This window comes from Nannospalax galili, unplaced genomic scaffold (assembly GCF_000622305.1).
Source record: "Nannospalax galili isolate Female #2095 unplaced genomic scaffold, S.galili_v1.0 scaffold52, whole genome shotgun sequence".
In the NCBI taxonomy this organism is placed as follows: Eukaryota; Metazoa; Chordata; class Mammalia; order Rodentia; family Spalacidae; genus Nannospalax; species Nannospalax galili.
In genome coordinates, this window is record NW_008334003.1 from 6526553 (window position 1) to 6549229 (window position 22677).

At 38.6% G+C, this 22677-nt stretch overlaps 1 protein-coding gene across 2 annotated transcripts in view; it reads right to left on the reverse strand.

Moving 5' to 3' along the window:
- Positions 1-5126: 5126 nt before the first annotated feature.
- The window catches only part of Caap1 (caspase activity and apoptosis inhibitor 1), a 63748-nt gene continuing 46197 nt past the window's right edge, over positions 5127-22677 (reverse strand). For both annotated transcript variants that reach the window (XM_029561536.1, XM_008828948.3), the window contains exon 6: positions 5127-6541. In XM_029561536.1, the coding sequence (XP_029417396.1) occupies positions 6189-6541 (353 nt within the window). In that variant the 3' untranslated portion in view covers positions 5127-6188. The remainder of the gene's footprint in view (positions 6542-22677) is intronic.

Consider the following 22677-nt stretch of genomic DNA (forward strand, 5'->3'; position numbering starts at 1 on the left):
AGAGATCTGCCTGCCTCTAACTCCCAACTGCTGGGCTTAAAGGCATGGGCCACCACGCCCGGCCATAATTTAACATTTTAAAAACACATTATATGAAACTCTCAGTAAATAATAAAAGGATAGATTCTGACAGCTTCCAAAAAGTAAGAAAAAGAACAGATGTTAAGAATCCGAAATCAGGATGACAAATGAACTTTCCACAGCTTCAAAGGAAGCCAATAGGGAAAGAGCTTCCGACAATTTCAAACTAGACGTCTTTGCTCATATAAAGTTTCAGTAAGGTGTGTGCATAGAACTGAGCCGTGCTAGTCAAATCAATGAATCAAAACAATTTAATGTTCCTGCAGTCTTTCAAAGGAAGCTAGCAGACTAGGTGTACCGCCAAAATGAAGGAATAAACCAAAAGGGAACAGATTACTCACAAAATGGGGATTTGATATGAGAGGTGAAAAACAAATCCAGATCAGCATAGAACACAGTGGTCCACTGAGAATATATAAAGGAAAAAAACTGACATGACACAGTGTGTCTCAATCTAAGAGGAGGGGATAAGTCAGTGTCTGCTACACAGAACACTGAGCAAATGAAGTAACAAGGCAATTGCATCATTAATTTCAAAAACTGGACCAAAGAAGGAAATATTATATAGACACCATATGGTCCAGTTGTAAAAAGTAATTATGTGGTCAAACTAATATAAACATCAAATTCTAAATTAAGGAGAAAATGTGATATATACTGTATTTGGAGGATGACAGAAGATGTGTGTTTAGGGGAAAGATATACAAACTTAATTCAAGCTTCATAATCCAAAATAGACCAACAAATAAAATCTAGAGCAGAAATATCACAGAATAGCATAATAATCATGCTACCTTGCAATACAGAGAGAAATACTACAAGACAACTAAAGATCTGAACGTGGTTATCTCTGAATAGTAACAACTGGGTATAATGGTGGCACACGCCTTTAATCCCAGCACTCGGGAGGCAGAGGCAGGCAGATCTCTGTGAGTTCAAGGCCAGCTTGCTCTACATAGTGAGTTCCAGACTACCTGGGGTTACAGGGAGACCACGTCTCAAAAACAAAAAAAAAACCTCCTGATAAAAAGGACAAAGAATGAAAATATTTTCCATTATAAGCTTTGAAAGAGAAAAAACAAACTGACTTAAAGTTATTTACAAATTATTTTGGAATAAAATACTTTTTTGTTTGTCTTTTTGAAGCAAGGTCTCCCTGTAGCCCCAGCTGTCCTGGAACTCACTATGTAGACCAGGCTGGCCTTGAACTCACAGAGATCCGCCTGCCTCTGCCTCCCAAGTGCTGGGACTACAGGCGTGCGCCACCATGCCCGGCTTGGAATAAAACAGTATTTTAAGAGAACCTAAGTTTACGGTCCAAAGTGAGTAATTCTCAGTAGTATACTTATCAAGAGAGTCTGACAATGAAGACTGAAGGGGGGAAAAAATCACAACTAGGCTGTTGCTCATACCAAGAAATAGCAAGGAACAAAGAATAAATACACTGCTTCACACTGGATTGCAGGAGGAAGGGAATGGAGGTGTTAAACTTGAACTTAAGAGTTGTTTCATAAATGTTATGGTGTTATATATTAGAATTACAGACTATTATAGCTCCAAGAAACTATATATTGGCTAACAATTTTCCCTCATTTATGGCTATTTGGGGAAGGTCACACAGCTGATCAGTAGAATCAGAATCCTTTGATCTTTAACCCTCACACTCATTACATTACAATGCATCTTTTTTTTAATTTATGCAGTGTGCATTCGTATATGCAAATTCACATTTGTGGGTGCATGCATGTGTACCTGTTGTGAATATGAAGGTGGGAGGTTGATATTGGGAGTCTTCCTCCACTGCTCTCCACTTTATTGAAGCAGGATCTCTCTATTGAATCCAGAGCTTGTCAATAAGACTATTCTGAGTAGAAGCTTACTCTAAGGGTTCACTGTCCCTGACTTCCAGGTGCTGGAGTTACAGGTAGGATGCCATGCCCACCTGCCCACCTGGCTGGATTCAGGGGATCCAAAATCCTTTTTTTTTTTTTTGGTCTTTTTGAGACAGAGTCTCCCTGTAGCTCCAGCTGTCCTGGAACTCACTATGTAGACCAGGCTGGCCTCGAACTCAGAGATCCACCTGCCTCTGCCTCTGCCTCCCGAGTGCTGGGATTAAAGGCGTGCACCACCATGCCTGGCTCCAAAATCCATTCTTTACACTTGGATGGCAGATACTTTATCCACTGAGTTACCTCCCAAGCCAATATGCATCTCTTAAAACACATTTTATTTTTATTTTATGTATATGAGTGTATTACCTGCATGCAGGTAGGTGCACCCACGTTCTGCAGTGCCCATGGAGGTCAGAAGCGGGCACTGGATCCCCTGAAACTGGGGTTATGGACAGTTTTTAGCCACCATGTGGGTGCTGGGAACCAAACCCAGGTCCTCTGCAAGACTAGTCAGTGCTATTAATTGCTGAGTCATCTCTCCAGTTCCCCCAATAACGCATCTTAATTACTGAATATTAAAAAAATATATCTGAGTGCTAATTGGTACACTCGTTATCACTTCTTTGTTTTAAAAAGGGAGTTCAGGGACTGAAGAGTTGGCTTGCAGTGCTCCTGCAGAGGACATGTGTGATTCTCACCACCCATGGCCGGCAGCTAACAACCACCTAGCTCCAAAGGATCCTCAGTAGGACCCACACTCCTGTTCCTGTTTCTTTCTTTCTCTCTCTCTCTCTCTCTCTCTCTCTCTCTCTCTCTCTCTCTCTCTCTCAAAACTTTTTCGAAAAAGATATTTTAAGAAGGGAGTTCAGCCGGGTGTGGCACCCCCACCTGTGATGCCAATACTCAGGAGGCTAACAGAGCAGGCAACCACAAGTTTTGGGTCAGCCTGCACACATGGAAAGTTGAAAGACAGAGTGGGCTACATAGCAAAACCTTGTCTCAGACAGGCAACATGGCTCAGTGGGTAAAGGCACATGTGGGCCAAGCCTGATATGTAAATTTGATGTGTAAGACCTACATGCTGGAAGGGGTGAAGTGGTGCCTACAAGTTGTCCTCTGATTGCACATGCCCACTGTACATGTGTGCCCCACACACAAAATAATAAATGCAACTTACTTACTTTTTTTTTTTTTTGGCAGGTCACCCTAGTCCCAGCCCACCCAGAAGTCATTATGTGGAGCAGGCTGGCCTCTCTGCCTGCCCTGCCTCTCGAGGGCTGGGATTAAAGGAGCACGCAGTGCCACAACACCCAGCATATTAATTTTAATTTAAAAATTTTGTCTCAAAAGTCTACTTGAATATAAAATGAAAATATAAAACTAAAGATTAACTGTAAAGCTAAAACACTGATCTTTCAATTTGTTAAGAATTAAACAGAGAAAGAACAACTGAATTTTCTTATCCTGTTCTTTATGAAGAAATAGAACTGAGAAATTTAAAACACTTTTAAGCTGCCCTAATTGTAGGTTCACTCATGTGTTGTCTATCTTGAAAACAGCAGTGAAAACAATGCACATTTTACTGTAATTTGCATTACTGCTCAAATGATTCGAAATGCCCTTACTCAGATCATGGCCTAGGATCAAATGTTTTACTCAAACAGGTTTTGGCAAGAATACTTTTACAATAAAAGGATAAGCAGCCTTATAATCTTAAGAAATTGTAACATTCAACAAAAAGATTTGAAGGTTTGTAGTGATTTTTCATAACTGGAATTTTAATATTTTTATTTTATGTGTATGAGTGTTTTGCCTGCATGCATATAAGTGTATCATGTGTGGGCAATGTCCACAGAAGCCAGAAGAGGGTGTCAAATACCCTGGAACTGGAGTCACAGACAGTTGTTAGCCCTCATGTGGGTGCCAGGAATCAAACCTCTGGAAGAATAGCAAGTGTTCTTAATCACTGAGCCCCATAGCTGAATGTCTTATCGGTAACACGGTAGGAGGTTTTTAGAAACCCACCTAAACATAGAGGAATACCTAAAAGTGAGCCAAGGCTTCCTGCTTCAAACTGCTCACCAATGCAGAGGACCCGCAGTCAGCTGCCACACAGCATCCAAAATCTGGGTCAAGCCCAGATGTGGTGGCACATGACTATAATGCCAGCACTGGCCAGCCTGGGCTACAAAGTGAGGCCACATCTCAAAAACAGAGAGAAAAGAAGATTTGGACCAAGTTTCTAATCAAATATTAGGACTATTTGACATTAAATGGAAAACTTGGCTGCCTTTTTTATTTTTAATTTAATTACTATTTAAATGCTGCCTAAATATTTTCCTCATATTAACAAAAGAATTGAGCATATAGGGAAGAAGTGTCCATATCTTTATTAATCAATCTATTCTATGCTAAAATATCCTTAGAGATATTCAATAGGCACCCCTGAGCTGATGATGACTTAAATGGCAGATCAATATGTGGTATTTTCCCATTATATTTCTAAAACAAACATTTCTTTCCTTTAAAGCCAATTATTTTCAGAAAGCTCTCAGCAGCTCACTGTGAGAAGAATGTTTCTTTAAAGGCAGGAGTCTAAATCACCTTCAGTTTGTTCAGCTCATTCTATCACACACAAATCTATTCCACCAAATACCTTTAAACTATTTTGCACTCTAAATAGAACAGACACACAATGCTTCATGAGAAGTAACTGAAATTCAGACCCTTCTCTACTCTTGTATATTTAATCATACAAATGCTGTCTATAGTATTTTATAATTAGTAAGCAGTAATATTTATTCTTTACTACTTCATTACTTAAACATTTTTTTAAAGTTAAGAGTAGAAAAAATATTTTACTATAATCAATGTTTTTACACTAACAATGAGAACTCACTGTTCAAACCATACCAATGTTCCTAGCCTAAGAGAAGCATTTCAGGTGACAAGGGCTTCTGTGCTTCATTAGAATGGTTTGGGAGGAAAAAAGAATGACAGGATTATTTAAAGACATGCTCAGGAACAATAAACAGATTCACAAACCAGTAATTCATAAATGTGTCCTATGCACACCTAAAACCTCTCATTAGAGCACATAGCTTGTAAATAAAACATTCTACATTTATTATCAAATATAAAAACCGCTCCAAATTTCTATTTTAAAAAAGAAGTCGTTTATTTTAAATTAAGGGATCCTACTGAAATTTATTTTGGTATCAAACAAGTGCCATAAATAATGAGGGGAAGAGCATTTGTAATTGTGGCAGGGTACTAATTTGTTTATAAAAACTATATAAAATTAGCTTAATTATAACATCAACTTATCAAAGATTCTTAGAGTCAATTTTGCTTTTGGAAAAGTATCAAAAGTCTTCATATCCAGAATAATAGCCTTTTCATATTTTGATTTTTGGACTTACAGCACATCAGACCCTCCAACAACAGTATCAGATGAAACCCTGTCTGATAACACATTATTCTTTTCCTGCTAGATTGGAATGTAAATGAAAATTTATTTCTTTTTTATTGAAGCAAAAAATGTGAACAAAATACCCCCAAAAGACCAAATACCTGTCAGAATGCCTTGGTGCTGGAATTAAACATAGACAAATTAATTTTACACTGTTAAAAATAGCCTTAAATTGAGCTTTTTCCTTCACTAAAAAATGTTTTTAAGCCATTTCAGATCCTAAGCATTACAACAAAAACTGCTAATTAGCTATAGCTAGCAAACTCACATCCACAAAAGGCATCCTCCAAACAATATATATATTTAAAGTATACATACACAAAACTAAGCTTCATAAATTGTTAAATCTAGGAGCAATAACATAATATACTATTGCAAAATATAGGTAGCCTTAAGAGAAACATGCTTGGTCAAGCTTTAAGCTTTTGAGTTTGTTGACAAAACATTGAAAAACAAAGGAAAAAAAACTATATGAGTCATTGTACTGACTTGTAAGACATCAATTTACAGATATAGCTAAATACTCATCTAAAAGTATTCAGATAACCAACAGTATCTGTCATGAATTTAAACACACACCTACAATCTATAATATAAAAGTAAAAAAAATATAATTTCAGTCTAAGATGAGTTCACCTAATAAGGGATACATGAGGAACACCACATAAGGACCCCAAATAAATTTCAGATACAAAATTACATGACATGGCTTCATTCAAACACATAAAATTCAAGTTGGATAACTAGACGGGCTTTTTTATATCGCCAGCCTTCATCAGAGCCTTGATCGCTCTTGCCCTCATTTCAAGTTCTAGGAGCTCCAACTGCTGTGCAGAAGGCTGAACATCTTCTGGTGGAGGAACAGTCAGGGTGGCGGCTTTGGGTTCCTTTGGGCTACACTCTGCCAGTCCCAGAATCTCATTCACACTTTTTTCAATATCTTTCTCCAGGTCATCTATCTGACCAGCTTCACTCTGGACTGTATTTTCTGGGGCCTCAGGACCAGCAGCAGCAGCGTCTTCATTGCATGGGCCTTCTATGTCGCTGTCATAAGCATCTGCATTTATACTGAGCACATCACTATCTTCCCCTTTGCCTGAAACAAACAAACAAACAAACAAAGGGGAGGGGGAAAGAACCATGTAACCTAAAGCCCTGGGTCAAAATTTCCTTTAGGGTTAAGGGTTATTGTCACCCCACCTCCACCACCGAGTCCCAAGCACACTCCATAAGCCTCAGTTTCACCCACTTCTTTCCCGACTCTTCAACTTTCAAAACAAATCATATCTCATATAAATCCTAATGTATTTTCTCATTCCAATTAGGTGAAACATAGGCCTCTGGGAAATTTATTCCATCATATGGAATTCCCTTGATCTATTTTCCTAATTAAAATGTCATAATGTTTTATACCACAGTAAAGCTTTTACATTACAAAATGAATGCTCATGTTGGAAACCAAGTAAGAGTATTGAGAAGTGAAATTTCATCCTAGAAGATATCTAAAACAGTTGACTTTATAAACTAGAAAAAAAGGAAAAGTATCAGGAAGTTGGATATTTTGTACATGAATTATCTCAAGTCTTCTCATATGCTTATTCAAACACTTGGTTCTAAATCAGTAAATTCAAGGAAAATGCCTGAGGCAGCTTTCTAAGATAAAACAAGTTTTCATGAAGAGAATTTTAATTGATAGTTTGTATACAATAATTTTTAAGAACATATTTGTTTTAAAACTCTTATAACTGATGTTAAGAACTTAACAGAGGGGCTGGAGAGATGGTTCTGTGCTTAAGAGCACTGGCTGCTCCTGCAGAGGATCCAGGTTCGATTCCCAGAACCCACACAGCAATTGCCAATCATCTGTAACTCCAGTTCCAGGGGATCCGACGTCCTCTTCTGAGCTCCATGGGCACTGCACAACATGGGTGCACTTTCATACATGCAGGGAAACACTCATATACAAAATATGAAAAAATAATAATAATAAATATTTTTTTAAAAAACTTAATAAAAATGCAGAGTCTGATTCTCTAGCACTTTAGCCCTGCACTGGGTCTTACTCGACTCATTACTTCATTTGCAACTTTGAGTGCTCACTTATTCCTCCAATTTAAGTAACGAATATGTATTGTTTTAATTTAAAGACTAATTCTCAAAATGTTGCCTTCAATACCCTTCCTATAGTGGAAAAAACTTATTCATAAAACTGCTTGGCAAATGAAAGATCTGTTAATAAAATGAATAGGACAGCACAAACAAGCCTACTTCACTGTTGTTGTTTTTAACAAACACTTTACTGACCTTAACCTACATTATTTTACGTCAATACCCACTTTCTACTTTGAAATTAAGAAAAAAAATCAGTCAATATTATTTTTGTGCCCACAAATACAATGTATTTAAAAAGTTGCAATTTTAATCATTTGATTCTAAAAAGCATTTAGTGTATCTCCACAAAGAAGAAAGGGTTGCCAAACAGCAAGAAAAAAAAAAATCACAGAAAAATGAACATACCCTTTTGTTTTATAAAATGTTTTAGTGAAATATTCTTATTTGAGATAAAAACAAACTTAAGAAATCATGTGCTGTGTTGTTCCACACTTCAAAAAGTTAATTTCTATGCCTAGCAGAATTTAACTTAATGTTCTAAATTTGTAGTCACTAATTCTGATTTAAAATCTGCAGGCTATTTAAAAGATTTTTTTAATGTTTTTTAATATGCTGTCTTGGAATTCTCAATGGATAAAAATATTTTAAAAAATAAGTAACTGTTGCAGAACACTGTGAAAAATATATTTTTCAGACTAGAGGTTGTTGTTAGATAATGAACAAAATAATATAATGGGTGTCTGAGAGGAGGGGAATCTGTCAGATGGGATACTCTGCCATAAATATGTGATTTGAAGAAATTCCTAGCCCTCTTCTGTTCTTTCTAGGATGAAGGAAAGTTATCCTAGAGTACCTTTAAAGTCTAAGGTTTAATATAAAAGTAAAGCCAACTCTACACAAAAACAAATAAATTGTCAATACTTTATTCTTTCCCTCATAATATGTGGTTACCACTTGGTCATTTAGTATATGCATCACATGGGTAATGCCACAAGAATGTCCTATTGGTAGCAATAGACACACACACACACACACACACACACACACACACACACAAATTACAAGTGACCAAAGCATGTCTCCTAAGTATTTTTCATCAAACAACCATTTTAGTAATAGTTTAGTTTTGTTTCAGGGAATAGAAACATAATGTTCAGGCATCATACCTCAAGTTTACTTAGTACCTTGGGTCTAGGCATTGGGGTCTAATGATAACTATTTAATATGATATATGCTAAATTATAAAACGGTAGTCACAATTTCATGAAATTAATTTTAAGTAAAATTTTAAGCAAATTTGAAGTAAATTTTAAAATGATGACAAAACGTAGAGATGTCATTAAATGAGTGAAGGTCTGTATCAAGATACTGGGAAGACAGCCCTCAGTGCAACTCAGAATTGGTCAGGTCTTCGCCTGTGACAGGCTCCAGGAGGTAAATGTAAGTTTATTCAAGCACTATCCACAAGAAGAGTGATACAGCATGTGCTCAGCTCGCACAGAATCATCTAGACAAGTACTTCCCGGTTCAGCTGCCCAGGAGCTCAGAGCCCACTACAGCTCTGATTTAAGGGGTCTGGATGATGTTCAAGCTGGTAGAAGACCTTAGGGTCATCTACAATCAAACCGGTTTTACCATGCAGAATGCAAGTTACAGTGTTGTGAATGTTTCCACCAAGATTTCAGAGGAAGGCCTGGGAGGCCAGGCAATGTGTGGGAGAGTTAGGAACCCCCTGGGCAGCCCATAAAAGAGTAATGAACTTAGGACTTTTGAACAATGTTGAAACTGTTTAAGACTCTGGGGCTCTTAGAGATGGAATAAGTCAATTTTGTATTGAGAGGGCCAAGACAAGAATGGTTAAGTTTGAACAGGAAATGTTACTGACAAGTTCATGTAAGCTTCCAAATGGTGATGTAATTATGGGAGGTGGTAGAATCTCTGGTAGATAGTGCCTAGCCATGGGAAGCAGTTTGCTAGAGTGCTAGAGTGGGTACTATAGGGGGTTATCTTGTCTCTAGCCACACCCCTCTTTCTCCCCCCTCCATGATGTAACAGCTTCTGCCACATGCTGTAAGTGCCATCATGTTCTGTCCACAGCAGGCACAGAAACATGAAACATGGAGCCAACTACCCATGGACTATGACAAAATACTTGAACCAATTTAAGGAAAGATTATAGTATATATAGTTTGGATGGATGGATGGATGGATGGATGGACGGACAGACAGATTTTTATCTTCTAGTTTCAGAGAATTCAGATCATGGTCACAAGGCCCCATGTTGTGGGGCTTGTGGTGAAGCAAAATATCATAACAGAGGGACCAGAAGCTGGTCACATAGCAAACAGGAAGAAAAAAACTGGCAGAGGCCAGGGACAAGACAGCTCTGCGATAAACCTTCAGTGACCTATTCCTCTGGTTAGGCACTACATCCTAAAAAAGTCCCCCAACCTCCCAATATTACCAACTGGGGCTAAGCATATTTCACATGAACCTGTGGGGACATTTCATATTCAAATTATAACATAGGTTCATTTAAGTTTTTCCTCAGGAGGAAGTCACAGCTTTCAAACACCTTCTGGAGGTTAAGAAGCACAAAGCCACACCCTTTCACTTAATCTGGATCATTTTTAAGGCCTGTTTATATACACTTATTTAAGAAGTAAGCACAGCTAAAGAGCCACTTCACCTGGGCTTACATAATAAAATGCTTTACAGAGTCGGCAACATCAGAGATTCAGGATCATAATGTTCACATACACAGCCCCAACATTTCAAAGGACAAAAGCCTAGACAAGAAATTGTTTTTCATTTATGTTTTTCTGGGTATGTTTCAAACATTCAAGTGGGCAAAAGTAGGCTACTTTATACTTTTGTTTTTACATCAACAAATGTACCTCTATTCTATCACCAAAGAAATTCCATGTTTTCAGGTCACATTCAAAATTATCCAAAATCCACATTAACTTGAGTTCTCTACAACACAATATTGCTGAAGGCATTCATCAGTTCCATCTGCCTATTATATCACAGATGCCAAAACTGTGTAGAATTACACAGATGAAATGATTTAACATAAACACTTTGTTTCACAAAACTGTAAACAAGTCACTGACACAGGCAAATTATTTCAAGGTATCAAGGTTATTTTTAAGCCTCTTCACTATTTCTTAATTTTCATCATTTCTATGGAATTAGTAACTCGCTTTTTAAAAAACAGCATTTTCAAACATATGACCACATTTCCAAATAATTTGTTCTCATCATTGATAGTAGGAATTTGTTAGGATTTATTTACAGCTCACAAGTAGAACAGGCAAAGCTTATACATTCTTTTAAAAGAAAAAACTCTTACATGCCTCATTGAAAGTCCTTAAAATTACAGTGTGACTATGTGTTCTGTCTTTCGGTACTCTCATTCTGACTATGTATGTACACACAAGCACTTGTGTATTTTCAGAGAAAATGAGTGCCAATTTCAGCTATGGAAGAATTCCACAAAGAAGTATCTTCAAGTTTTGACGTAGAATAACAGTCTAAAAGGTAGAACATTCATATTCTATTAAACAAAATCTAGTCAGTAGAAAGAGCTTAAACAGGTAATGGGATCTTTACTGTAATAAAGCTTTAGAATTTTCAGAAAGCTATGTTCAATTTTTTAAGTAATAATTAAAAATAATCATATACCATAATTTATAGTAAAAGAATCTTAAAACTCAGTTTATAAACTAACTGAATGTTTGGGCTATACAAAAGCACTAGTACTTAATCACAGTTAATTACTCAAGTTTTATTAAGATCTAAAAATGAGGGGTTGATGCACGCATGATATAAACTAAGGTTATTAAAATCCAACAAGAAAAAAAATCCACAAATGAGACTGAGTTAAAACATCAAAAATAAAATTAAAATAAGAATAAAAGTTAAAACTATTACCTATAAAAGTCAAAATAATAAGAAATGGTGCAAAGAAGAAAACAAGAAATAGACCCAAGCAATAGATGGTAGAGTTGTGAACAATTAACTTTATTCACAAAGAAACAACAGTCTATGATATATTCCTTATACTAATTCTGCTCTTTAGTAAGATGTGTGAATTCCCCAAATATTACAGACTATACAGTGTTCTTCAGAGAAAAGCAATAGAAGTAAAGAAGGGAGTAAACTGCTTGTGGGGAAGGAGCAAAAGACCCAGCCTGGCAACAGTGACAGGAAGCCAAAGTAAAAGAGAAACAAAAATTTAGTGAGAATATGAGTACAGGGCTGGGGAGATGGCTCAGTGGTTGGGAACACTGGTTGTTTTGCAGAAGACCCAGTTTCAAATCCCAGCACCCACATGGCAGCTAACAACTGTCCGTAACTCCAGTTCCAGGGGATCTGACAGCCTCTTCTGACCTCCGCGGGCACTGAACGACATAGGTGCGCTTACCTTACATGCAGGTAATACATGCATACACATAAAATAAAAATAAATAAAATATTTTTAAAATATATGAGTACAGGGATTTCCTGAGCACCTGTCTCTTATGACTGATGCCCTGGCAGTCTCTTTCAATGTGCAGTCTATTACATTGTCCCTGATCCATATGTTTTCACTGTTTTTTTCTTTGTTTCAATTGTTTTCTTGCTATTTTCTTTCTGTCTTACCAATTTAATACATATCTCAAACTCAAACACAAGTACTAAAGAGGTTTTATTTTAATTTTTTTTTATTTTACTTTTTTTTTTTTGGTCTTTTTGAGACAGGACAGGGTCTCCCTGTAGTCCTAGCTGACCTGGTACTCACTATGTAGACCAGGCTGGTCTTGAACTCACAAAGATATGCGTGCCTCTGCCTCCCAAGTGCTGGGATTAAAGGCATGTGCCACCACGCCCGGTTTATTTATTTTTAATATTTTATTTATTTTTATTTTATGTGTCTGAGTGTATTGCATGCATGTATGTGAGTGCACCTGTGTCGTGCAATGCTGCAGAGGTCAGAAGAGGGCTTTGGATTCCCCTGGAACAGGAGATAAGGACGGTTCGTAGCCGCCATGTGGGTGCTGGGAATCAAACCCGCATCCTCTGCAAGAACAGTCAGTGCTCTTAACCGCTGAGCCATCTCTCCAGCCCCTCAAGAGTTTTTAAACAATTAAACAATCCATCTAGATTTAGTACCTAGACAGAAATAGAAATCAATCACTACTCAAATTCATCACTGACACAGACTAATAAATAGAAATGATTTACCAGAGGAATATCTGTTCATATTATTGAATGAACTATAGTTATGAGCATGACATAAAGGCAAAACATTTGGCAACTAAATAGTGTCTTATACTCACAAAACATTTTTATTATCAAGGAGAAGAAAATAGCATAATACTCAATGACTTTAAAAGTAATATACTCCCGGCATTATGGTTACAGTATAATGATACAATGCTAGCCTACTAGCATGTGCAAAGCCCTAGGTTCAATCTCCAACGAGAGAGAGAGAGAGAGAGAATGCAGAGACAGAGACACAGAAACAGACAAAAACGTAATACACTTCTAACATGAATAAAAGGGTGTGCATTATATAACTGGAAATGTTAAAATATTTTACTATCTTCTGCCACAAATTTCAATGTTTGAACAATGCCAAGGTTCCCTAATTTAAATGAGGGAAAAATATCTCATGTCATAAACTTGATTTTTAATAAATGATTTAAATCAAATACTCAATGAAAACAAACACAAAGTCCTTGATCACATCACAGTTTGACCTGCAGAAGCTAAAAAGAACATTTAAGTTATATTAACATATTTAGCCCTTGAAAGGACTTGTGATACTCTAGTTATCAATTCAGCTTATCCACAATAGCTCTTATTTATAGTATGGAAGGCTATCCTGCCTGTGAAACCTTCACAGTGCATTATTACATTAAGTCGAGAGACAAAACGTAGGAAACAGTGTTCACACAATTATCTGAATTCCTGCAGAAAAATGAAATGTCACACAGAAGGGAAATACTTAAAAATAATACCATAAAAACTGTAAATTAACTAAAGATAAGAAAAATAAATACCAGTCCTTCCTAAGTAAAATGAAAAACCCACAAAGAAAAAAACCCCAACAGATTTCTCTCAATTAAAATGTCAGGGCTGGGGTGTAGCTCAGTGTCAGATGCTTATTCAGTATGTGCAAGGCTCTGGGGATCCCCAGCTCTGTAAAAAACAAAAAGTTAAGATTTTTGGTATGGGGACAGAATTCAGAAAAATAATACCAAAATACTTTTGTAAAAAGGAAAAATGTAGGATCTTCAGTTATATGTATGTGTCATTAGGAAACAACCAGAAACATGAGAGAGTAGAAACAGATCAAGCATTCCACAAAATAAAAATCAAGGAAGAGGAATGAAAACATGGAAAAAATGCCCAACTTAATTTCTAATTGAAGAAATGTAAATTTAAAAGCTATTATGGCTATTACAGAGAGCCTCATCTGGTCAAAGAACAGAATAAAACTGCGGAATGCCCATCCCTGAAGTGAGATGTCTATAATACAAGCCCTACACCAAGGTTAGAGAACACTGAAGAAGGGGCAGAAAGATCTAAGAGCCAGGGAAATAGGACTGCTGCAGAGTGTCTTTGGTACATGACATGAGCTCTCAACAACATGGCTGTAGGCACAACAACCAGCTGCTGTCTCAGCATGGATGAGGGAAGGACTCCATGGTTCCTGCTCGGCTGAAGAGCGACCTGCAGCTCATGAATGTGAGGGAAGAAGAGTTAGTTTTCTTCAGGGACTAGCTCCCTGACAAGCTGCAATGCCCAAGAGGTCAGTCCTCTGTCCCTATACATACGGGCAACACTAACTAGATTCGGTAGGTTTTATATAAACATACATGCATACATACATACATACACACATAAAATGCAGTCATAATTACAGAAGATGACATGAATTTGAGTTGGGGCCTGGGTGAAGTTAGAGGAGGAAGAAAGGAGGAGATGATGAAAATACATTGTACTCATGTATAAAATGCTCAAAAGCAAATATATTAAAGTGAGAGAATTACCAAGATCAAAGGAATCAAGAAAATAAGCTGAAGAGTGAATCAGATTTTTGGTAAAAATAACAAAAGCATTCTTTGTTTTTTTTTGTTTTTTTGTTTTTTTGTTGTTTTTTTTTTTTGTCTTTTTGAGACAGGGTCTCCCTGTAGCCCCAGCTGACCTGAACTCACTATGAAAACCAGGCTGGCCTTGAACTCACAGAGATCTGCCTGCCTCTGCCTCACAAGTGCTGGGATTAAAGGCGTGCGCCACCACACCTAGCAACAAAAGCATTCTTAATAGTGATTACTCCCCCGGAAAGGAGTAACAGTACAGGAGGAACAGAAAAATTATTTCCTAATTTTTTCGTATAAATATATATACATTCTTCAACCCTTTATAATATAACTTGTAAAGGATTAAAGTAAGGTAAAATTATAGCATTAGTCAACAAGAAAAGATATAATCTAAAGATAAACTTTTTACCATTTTTCAAAGTGTAAGTTACAGAGTGAAAGTGACAGTCAAATTAAAGCAAAGCGAAGGCACAGCCTACAACCTCACAGGCAAGTGCAACTCGGCTCTGGAAGCAAGGGAGAACGAGCTGTGCAGCAACCAAGGTGAACACAAGCTGACTCTTCCTCCCTTCGCTGCCACAGGGTCAAGTCCTATGCACTTCGCCTGGAAGATCTAACCACATCCACTTCCTGCCAAAGAAAAAGATGTTAAGAAGCAGTATCTGAACACTGCTGAAGAAGCTCAAGCTAGCTCTCATCAAAGCCCAGATAAACCAAATGAAGGGCCAAGATGGTAAAGGAGGAAGTGAAGAAAACACATCAGAAGACAGTCCCTTAGGAGACAGAACTTGATTCTAAAGCCATAAATAAGGACAAGACACAATGATAAGCCAGAGAACAAGAATTATTGAACTCAAAGACAAAAACCACATGGTTGTCTCAATAGATGCAGAAAAAATCTTTGACAAAACCCAACACATTTATGTTAAAAGTCCTAGAGGCAATTGAACTGGAGGGAACATATCTCAACATAATAAAACTTTACACAACAAACCTATGGCCAACATCATTCTAAATGGAGAGATACTGGAAGCATTCCCATTAAAATCAGGAACCAGACAAGACTGTCCACTATCCCTACTCCTTTTTAATATACTCCTTGAAACTCTTGCTAGAGCAATAAAACAAGAGAAGGAAACTAAAGGAGTACTAATTGGAAATGAAGAGGTCAAGTTATCCCTATTTGCAGATGATATATTATAAATAGCAGATCCCCAAAACTCTACCATAAAACTCCTAGAAATGATTAGCACTTTCAGCAAAGTGGCATGTTACAAAATCAATCTACAAAACTCAGTAGCCTTTCCATATACCAATGGAGAAAGAGTACACAGAAATGCTCCTATTCACAATAGCCTCAAAAGAAAACATAATTTATACACACACACACACACACACACACACACACACACACACACACGAGCAAAGACATTAACAATTTCTACAATGAAACTTTTTTTTCTAAATATTTTATTTATTATTTATTTTTTACGTGTGCGAGTATTTTCCCTGCATGTATGTAAGTACACCCATGTTGTGAAATGTCTGTGGAGGTTCTGCCATGTGGGTGCTGGGATTCGAACCCGGGTCCTCTGCAAGAACAGTCAATGTTCTTAACCGCTGAGCCATCTCTCCAGCCCTACAATGAAACTTTTAATCTTATCTTTTTTGTTGTTTTTTGGTCTTTTTGAGACAGATGTCCCTGTAGCCCCAGCTGGCCTAAAACTCACTACATAGACCAGGCTGGCCTTGAACCCAAGGAGTTCCACAAGCCTCTGCCTCCCAGGGCTGGGATTAAAGACATGCACTACCACACCTGGCTAGAAAATTTTAAATCTTTTAAGAAAGATATTAAAGACACTAGAAGATATAAGGACTTCCCATGCTCATGGATTAAAAGAATTAATATTGTGAAAATGACCATCCTACCAAAAGCAATCTATAAATTCAAAGCAATCCCAATCAAAATCCTTATTCTTCACAGAATTACAAAAAAATCATTCTACAATTCATAAGGACGCACAAAAGGCCCCAGGTACCAAAGCAACCCTGAGCACAAAGAACAACGCTGGGGGGATTACCACACCAGATCTCCAACTATATTACAGAGCTATAGTCATAAAAACAGCATGGTGCTGGCACAAAAATAGACACATGGATCAATGGAACATAACTGAAGACCCAAACATGAGTGCATGGACTTTCTGCCTCCTGACATTTGACAAAGGTGCCAAGAACACACACTGGAGGAAAGACAGCATCGACAATAAATGGTGTTAAAGAACTCTCTTAAAGGATTGAAGATATGCCAGGCATGGTGGTGTGCACCTTTAATCTCAGCCCTGGGAGGCAGAGGCAGATGGATCTCTGTGAGATCAAGGCCAGTCTGGTCCACACAGTGAATTCCACATGTAGGTCCCGGGGATTGAACTCGATCACCATGAAGTTTAGTGGTAAAAAACTTCATCCACTGAGCCATCTCACCAGGCCCAAAAACCGTATTTTACAAATATAACAAAGGTTAAAAGATGAGGATGAAGAGTTGGATTAAGCCCAACATTATTAAGCTAATAATCAAACATTATGGAGTACCACCTATTATGTGTAAGACATGAACAAATGGTGATAAACAAAAACACCTGCTTTGTTAAGTCACAGAAGATTAGCACTATTAAGGAAAGGCCGCCAGCTCTGCTAAACAATGGAAATCATGTCCTCAAGGCAAGACTCCAGCCAGCTAAGCTTCAAACCTATGTAAGGAAAAAGCCTAAGGAGTTTTCTCCTCCTAGAAAACCACAACATACGAGGGGCCAAGGTTCACCCCAAGCTCACAGCCTAACTTGGTAGTGTCTTCTACACAGTACTGGCTTTAGAGGCATGAAAGATGCAAGAGGGAAAGGATCATCAATTCTTCCTCTATAGTTTCAGAGCGTCACTAAGGCCAGGCAGGGTGAGCAGGGGAGTTTCTGTGTAAAGAAGGCCCTGGGAGGCCAAGAGACCCTGAGAAACCACTGTATGAAACTATGAAGGTGGAGCCTGAGTTGCAGCAGAGACCCCCCAAGACACTGGAGATGCCAGAGCCCTGAGACATCTGCCAAGGAGAGCTGAATACAGAGAGTGGAACCAGCCCAAGACAGAGATGTATGTGTTGAAGGCAGCAAAGCTAAAGGAGCTGAGCTGTCTAAGCCTTTGGGAACTAAAGTCCCAGACATGGGACATGGAGCTACATGATTTGGTGTTTGCCCTATTTGTTTTTGGTCTTGCTTTGGCCCCGTATGTCTTCACTATGCCCCCATTTCTACCTTTTGAAAGGTAATCTATATTCTGTGCACTGTATGTTGGAAGTATGTGATTTGCTTTTTGATTTTACAGGAGGGTACAGTGAGAGAGTGCCTTGAGCCTTAGAAGAAACTTCGGCCTTCTGAATAATGTTGAGACTGTTAAAAGACTACAGGGACTTCTAAAGCTGGACTAAATGTATTTTTGCATTATGCTATAGCTATCAGCCTATGGGAACCAGGGAGTGGAATGTGGTGGTTTGAATGAGAAGTATCCCATAGGCTCAAGTATTTGAATACTTGGTATAGGGATCCCAGATGGCAGCACTGTTTGGAGTACTCGGAATCCCTAGGGGTACAGCCTTGCTAAAGAAAGTGTATTACTGATGGCAGGTTTTGAGAGCCCACAATCCCATCTCACTTGCCTCTCCCTGCCCCCCCCCCTCCTTCCTGTTGAGTGCTTGAAGATGTGAGCATTCTGCCTTCTGCTCCAGCCATGTCTGCCACCATGCCATTCTGCCATAATGGACTCTTCAGGCACCTATATGCATGTGGTGCACATAAACTCATGCAGGCATACACATACACATAAGTAAAATAAGGAATAACATACATATTATGGGCCAGTGAGATGGTTGAGCAAGTAAAGGTGCTTGCCGCCAAGCTACCTAAGCTCAATTCCTTCAACCTAAAGACGGAAAGAAAACAGACTCTTGCAAGCTACCCTCTGACTTCCACATATGCACTATGGCACATGCGCACCCACATACATACATATATACATACATACACACACTAAATAAATGTAACAAAAAAATTTTTAATAATATATATACTAGACAAGAGTAGAACAGAAAACAATTCTTTTATCGATCTATCCATCTCCTTTCTCATTCAAAATAACTGACTTATACGTCTACTTCCCATGGACTAGCAAAGAAGATTTAAAGAAACTAAGACATAAATAATCCTTTGTCTAATGAAGCACTCAATTTAAAGACCACAGTCACATGTAAACAAACAAATACTACTGAATGGGAAGATACTTAAGGGAAAAGACCATGTCAAATTATCATTTGGGTACCCTGAAATGTTTGTCAGATTGTAAACAGTAACTAGCAGAGTTAAAGAGCAGTAACAGTGGTGGGAACTAATGACCATCAGCTCCACAGCAAGAGAATGTGTAAATAGGGGTGCTTCACAGATCTGGAGCTGTTTGGTTGTTTGGTTGGGGTTTTATCCAGACAGTTTGCTATTGATATAAATTAATTTAAATCTCAGATGTGGACATTTGGATCACAAGTATTACACGTCATAACTGACAGATTCTGAGCTATAGCGTAAATTAGACACATAATAGAACAGGATGATTCTCGCTGTCAGATGACTTCCTCAAAACCACAATGCAGTAAACATGACACCAATTTCCAGTAAAAGTCTAGGTATATTAGGTCTATGAGCTCTGGCAAGAGGAAAAAAAGTGCTAACTAGTTTAGACAGGTCAGGTAACATTAGATCAAGATTTAAACAGTGTGTAGAAAGACCCATGTGGTGAAGTATGGAGGGAACACCCACAGCAGACAAGAGAGCTTGGAGTGCAGAAAGCCAGGGGCACGACAGCAGCAGAACATGCAGGCTGGTGCTTACTGGCAGTAGAGAGGAAAGACTGCAGCTTTTGTCTTTTTTAGCCAAGTTCCCAGGAGACGTGATAACACTAACATGGCCACTCTTATATTTTAAAGCTGTTACATAAAAAAAGACTACAGAGGAGCTTAAGATCAGAACATTCTAAGGATGTAGGCCTGAACAGGCCTAAGAAAAATGTGTTGAAATGCTTGCATTTTGAGCACAGATAACAGGATTTATTGATGGAAAAGAAAGGAGGAATCAAAACCTGCTCTGGGGCTCTAGCCTGAACACCACTCAGAAGAATGTAGCTGCTACTTATTGAGGTGGACAAGGCTACTGAAAAATCAAAGTTTTGCTTTTTGTTTGGTGTGTTAGGGAGAGCAACAAGGCAAGATCTAGAATTTGATGTAATCATCTTAACTTTAAGATCTTACGGGGGAGGGCAGTATAACACAGTGACAAGAACAGAAAGATGGGAAGCAAGAGGGGAGTTGAAACAGGAAGAGGGGTAGAGAGTAGGGCGGAGAAGGGGAAAAGCAGCACTACAGGTGCCAAAACCATGCAAACTAACTTTTTATAAGCTTTGTGTGTGTGTGCACGTGCGCGCATGCATTGGAATTACAGGAGATAATGCTTCTCCCGGAAACCATGGGTTGCCAAATAAAAAGCCCAGCTCAGCATCAAGTGTGGGATACCTTCCCTCCAGTTGTTGGTCAGAAATGTCCCAGAAGCCCCCCAAACAATACAAGCTATTGCTACTGCTCTTAGTTACCCACCAGAACTTGACAGTAAGATGCTATTGCTGAATGAATGGATCATATCCTTTGTTCACAGGACATGAACAAATCAGGTTGGTACTGACCAGGAAGTCCCTCCCTGCTGGCTAGCTTTCATAGTACTGAAAGGCGCTACATAGGCTGCTGCAGGGAAAAGTCATCAACAGTCTCACCCAGCTGTGACCCTGTGAACTATAGTAATGACTGGCCTGGCAAAACAGGCCCATGGGTGCAATAATGGCAACAGTGGCATGAATGTTATGGAGGTAACCAATCACTTTTCCGACTGGATTTAAGGCCTAGTCCACAGGAGGAATCACATGCCTGATACTGTAAATCTGACCAAGAACCCAGGTTGAACAGCTCATAGGCCCCAAGGGCCTTGAATAATGATACTACTATTATTTTGTTAAATGGACACAGTATCAAACTACCCTATCCCTATATCCATAGATCAGTGTAGCTCTCAGACTCATCAAGGAAGTTTCTTTGTGCTGTGGACAGTGGTTAACACAGAATCCCATAATGGGTCAAAGTGAAGAGAAAAAGTGTCTGTGAAGTGGTCAGCCACAAGTGGGGAATCTTTATCACACCTCCCTCCAAGGCTCAGGCACCATCACAGAAAGGAGGCAAAAAAATCGTAAGGGCCAGAGGTCAGGGCAGGCCATCATGAAGCCACATCTTCTGAACATGACGCAACTGCTGTTCTCATGACCTCACAGCATCTACAGTGGCCTGCACAAGATCATGCCAGTCAACATTCTAGCATGGAGGGGCAAGGGACTGATGAGCTCCAACCCCTAACTAATGAGCTATGGACAACTGACTGCTTCTGAGGAAGGAAGAGTCAGATGGCTCCACACCTATGAGTATGTGGGCAGCACAAATAGCTTGATGCACTATTTGAAAAAGAAAAAGAGGAAATGTATTCTGGAGGGTAAAGTGGTAGTGGTCAATCTGGAAAGAACTGTAGGAGGAGTGGGGGTGAATATGATCAAACTACACTGCATGAAGTTCTCAAAGAATTAGATAAAAAATTGTATTCGATTTTTTAAAATTTCAAAGTCCACATTCAGGAACTCAGAAGAAAGGGAATTAGACACAGGCTTTTTTTGTTTTGGTCTGGTTTTTTTTGTCTTTTTGAGACAGGGTCTCCTTGTAGCCCCAGCTGGCCTGAAACTCACTATGTAAACCAGGCTGGCCTTGAACTCACAGAGACTCCCCCAACTTCTGCCTCCAGAGCACTGGGATTAAAGGTGTGTGCCACCAAGCCCGGCTTAGATACAGGATTTTAAAAAACAAAACTGCATGCATACGCATACTTCTGTGCTCCCAACTCTAAGACTTCCTTGTAGAGCTTTCTTCTCAGTCTCCTGTGGCTCCCTAACACTCACACCTGCAATTTAGGACTTTCAAGAAGCCATTAAAGGAGTTAATTTACCAATCTAGAGATTTCTATTGCAATACATACAAGGATATTTAAAACTCTAAGCCAATAAATGCTACTCAATTGGCTGATGATCATCCCCTCCCTTTCCAAGGCATTAAAAGTCTCAGGTAGCATCTTCTTGTTTCTTACAACTTCCCAGAACTGGACTTATTTCTCTCACCTATACCTGTCAGGTTCTTTTCAATGACTCTCAACTCTCCCCACCACCGTTTTTTGAGATAGGATCCTGCTATGTAGCCCAGGCTGGCCTGGAATTTGTGATCTCAAGTCTTCAGTCTTCAGTGCTGGAATTATAAACATGTACCACTTCAAGAGGCTTTCTGACTCCCCTGTAAATGCAAACTCACTTCTTCATTACCTTTAATCCTAATCCCTATTTACCTACTTTGGTATCTCTCAGTGCAGCTCTACATTAGATCAACAATGGCAATGAGAACAAGAATTTTTTTAAAGATATTTTAATTTTATTTTTACTTTATATGTATGAGGGCTTTGCCTACAAGTATGAAAGCACACTATATGCACCCAATGCTCTCAGAGGTCAAAGGAAAGCATTGGATCCCCTGGAACTGGAGCTACAAACTGTTGTTAGCCATTACATGGGTGCTGGAAATCAAACCTAGGTCCTCTGCAAGAGCAGCCAGTGCTCTTAATCTCTGAGTCATTTCTCCAGCCTAAGAACAAGAATTAGCTGGATTTTTCCACCAAACTCTCACCTTAAGAATTCAAATGATCTCCTGTAATTTTATGTTAATTCTTCTGCTAAATGTTAGCAAAATCTCTTACATAATTTTATATTTTAAAAAAATAAAAGCTGGAGGGCTGGAGAGATGGCTCAGCAGTTAAAAACACTGGTTGTTCTTGCAGAAGACCCGGATTCGAATCCCAAAACC